This window comes from Neophocaena asiaeorientalis, unplaced genomic scaffold (assembly GCF_003031525.2).
Source record: "Neophocaena asiaeorientalis asiaeorientalis breed wild unplaced genomic scaffold, Neophocaena_asiaeorientalis_V1.1 scaffold119, whole genome shotgun sequence".
NCBI lineage: Eukaryota > Metazoa > Chordata > Mammalia > Artiodactyla > Phocoenidae > Neophocaena > Neophocaena asiaeorientalis.
Window position 1 is genome coordinate 2,967,057 of NW_020175821.1, and position 1,830 is coordinate 2,968,886.

General features: G+C 64.4%; 1 protein-coding gene across 1 annotated transcript in view; it reads right to left on the minus strand.

Annotated features, from left to right (window-relative positions):
- DLL4 (delta like canonical Notch ligand 4) overlaps positions 1-1,367 on the minus strand; it is a 9,404-nt gene extending 8,037 nt beyond the window's left edge. The window contains exons 1-3 of the mRNA XM_024732481.1: positions 992-1,367; positions 611-880; positions 57-114 (exon numbers count right to left, since the gene is read on the minus strand). Of these exons, the coding sequence (XP_024588249.1) occupies positions 57-114; positions 611-880; positions 992-1,057 (394 nt within the window). The 5' untranslated portion in view covers positions 1,058-1,367. The remainder of the gene's footprint in view (positions 1-56; positions 115-610; positions 881-991) is intronic.
- Positions 1,368-1,830: the final 463 nt, after the last annotated feature.

Sequence of the window (1,830 nt, forward strand, 5' to 3'; positions counted from 1 at the left end):
ACTCTTTCGGCGCTGCGCCGTGTCGCCCCCCTGTGGCCGCGGAGCGAGCTACTCACCTGGCCGCAGGTCGTCTCCTGGCGCGTGCCAAGCTTCAATGATGAGTGAGAAGGTACCCTGGGAACGGAAAGGAGGGGGCGGGGAAAGACAGAGAGAGCGAGATGAACAGGGGATGGTGGGGGTGCCTTTCGGCAGCCGGTTTAATTAATCTAATTGCAGGATACAGTTACTGCGCCCGGGTCTATGTAACGGGTCTGCACTCAGCATCGCGCGCGAGCTAGGAAGGCGAGAGAACCCCGGGTAGGAGGAGAGTTGAGGGATGAGGGAATGTACGCGGGAGTCTTTCTGAGATGGAGCACGCCCCGGGGTTGTAGGTGATGCAAGTCGTATCCCTAGCGCTGGGAGAAGATGGAGCGTAGAACGGGGAAGAGAGAGACTGGTGAGAGCGTACAGGAGGGTGAGGTCCCAGGAAAGAGTCGGAAAGAAGGATCAGGAGAGAGTGCCCCCCCTTTTATTGGAGGGGAGCGAGGCAATCTAGGGAGAAGGCTTTGGTCCCAGGAAAACCCCTTCTCTCGGCTTTCGTGACCTCCCAGGGCGCCCAGGCTGTGCTCACCGGCCAGGTGAAATTGAAGGGCAGTTGGAGAGGGTTGCGTCCCCCGCCGCTACTGTCGTCGCCGACGGCGAAGGAGTTGGTGCCCAGCACAGGCGTGGAGACGCTGCCGAAGGTGCAGGGCCCGGGTGAGAAGACCGCCTGGAAGTGCTTAAGGCAGACGCGGAAGAAGGTCCGGCAGCCGGGTTCGCACGGCCGCCCGCTGGCGAGTACGCCGCGCTCGTTGGCAAACTCCTGCAGCTGCAGCTGGAAGACTCCAGAGCCGGCCGCGCGCTATTGCACAGGGACCGAGGGAAGGAAGAAGGAGAGCGGTCAGCTCGGTGGACGCCAGGGGCTCAGGCCCAGGGCACGGTGGGAGGGGGCGGAGGGGGCGCGGGATGTTACCTCCTGCCAAAGTGCCACCAGCAGCAGTAGCGCCCAGCCAGAGGCGCTACGGGTTGCGGCTGCCATTCCCTGGGGCGTCGCTCTCTCCACCCGCCGGTTGTGAACCTTTCCCGCGCGTCCAACCGCCAGAGGGGTCCCTGAAAAGCCAGGCTCCGCTCGGGGTTTTCCTCCCGCCTCTCCTTCTCGCTAGCTCCGCTCCAACTGCCACGGTAGGTAATCCAGGTGAGGGCGGCTGGGTGGCGGCCGCGCTGAGGACGTGTCCTCGGACTAATCCTGGGGCTGTAAGCAGGCTAGTGTCCGGGTACACTGCACTGAGGCGGCTTGAGCTGCAGCTCTTGGCCTCGCGTTCCCAGCCTGCGCTCAGCGCCGCTACTGAAACCTGCGCTCTCGGGAGCTTTCCTTATATATATTGGCTCCTCTCTTCCCCCGCCTGTCACTCAGACTCGTGGTCACTCTCCCCTCCCCTCGGGCCTCTAGCTGCTACAGCCCCAGCACCGCCCGGAGGGGGCCTCCGCCCCCGCCTTCCCCGCTCCCAGCCAGCCAGTCAGGCACAGGTCCCCGCCCCTCTGTGCCGCTCTCAGCCCCTGGGTCCCCCAGCTCAGCGCGTGCCGAGGTGACCAGTTCTCCGCAATCGCGTGGATACAGGCCGATACCCCAGCAGTGGGAGGACAGGGGGAGGGCCAGGGGGAATGGGGCGGGAGGTGAGCGAGTGGTTCCCGGATGGTCGTGGGGGCGGAGACACGGGGGAGTCCCCGTAGGCGGTGTGACCACGGCCGGCGTTAGTTACCTGCAGCCCTGGAGAAGGTAAAAAGAACTTAAGCTCAGAAAGCGAAACCACA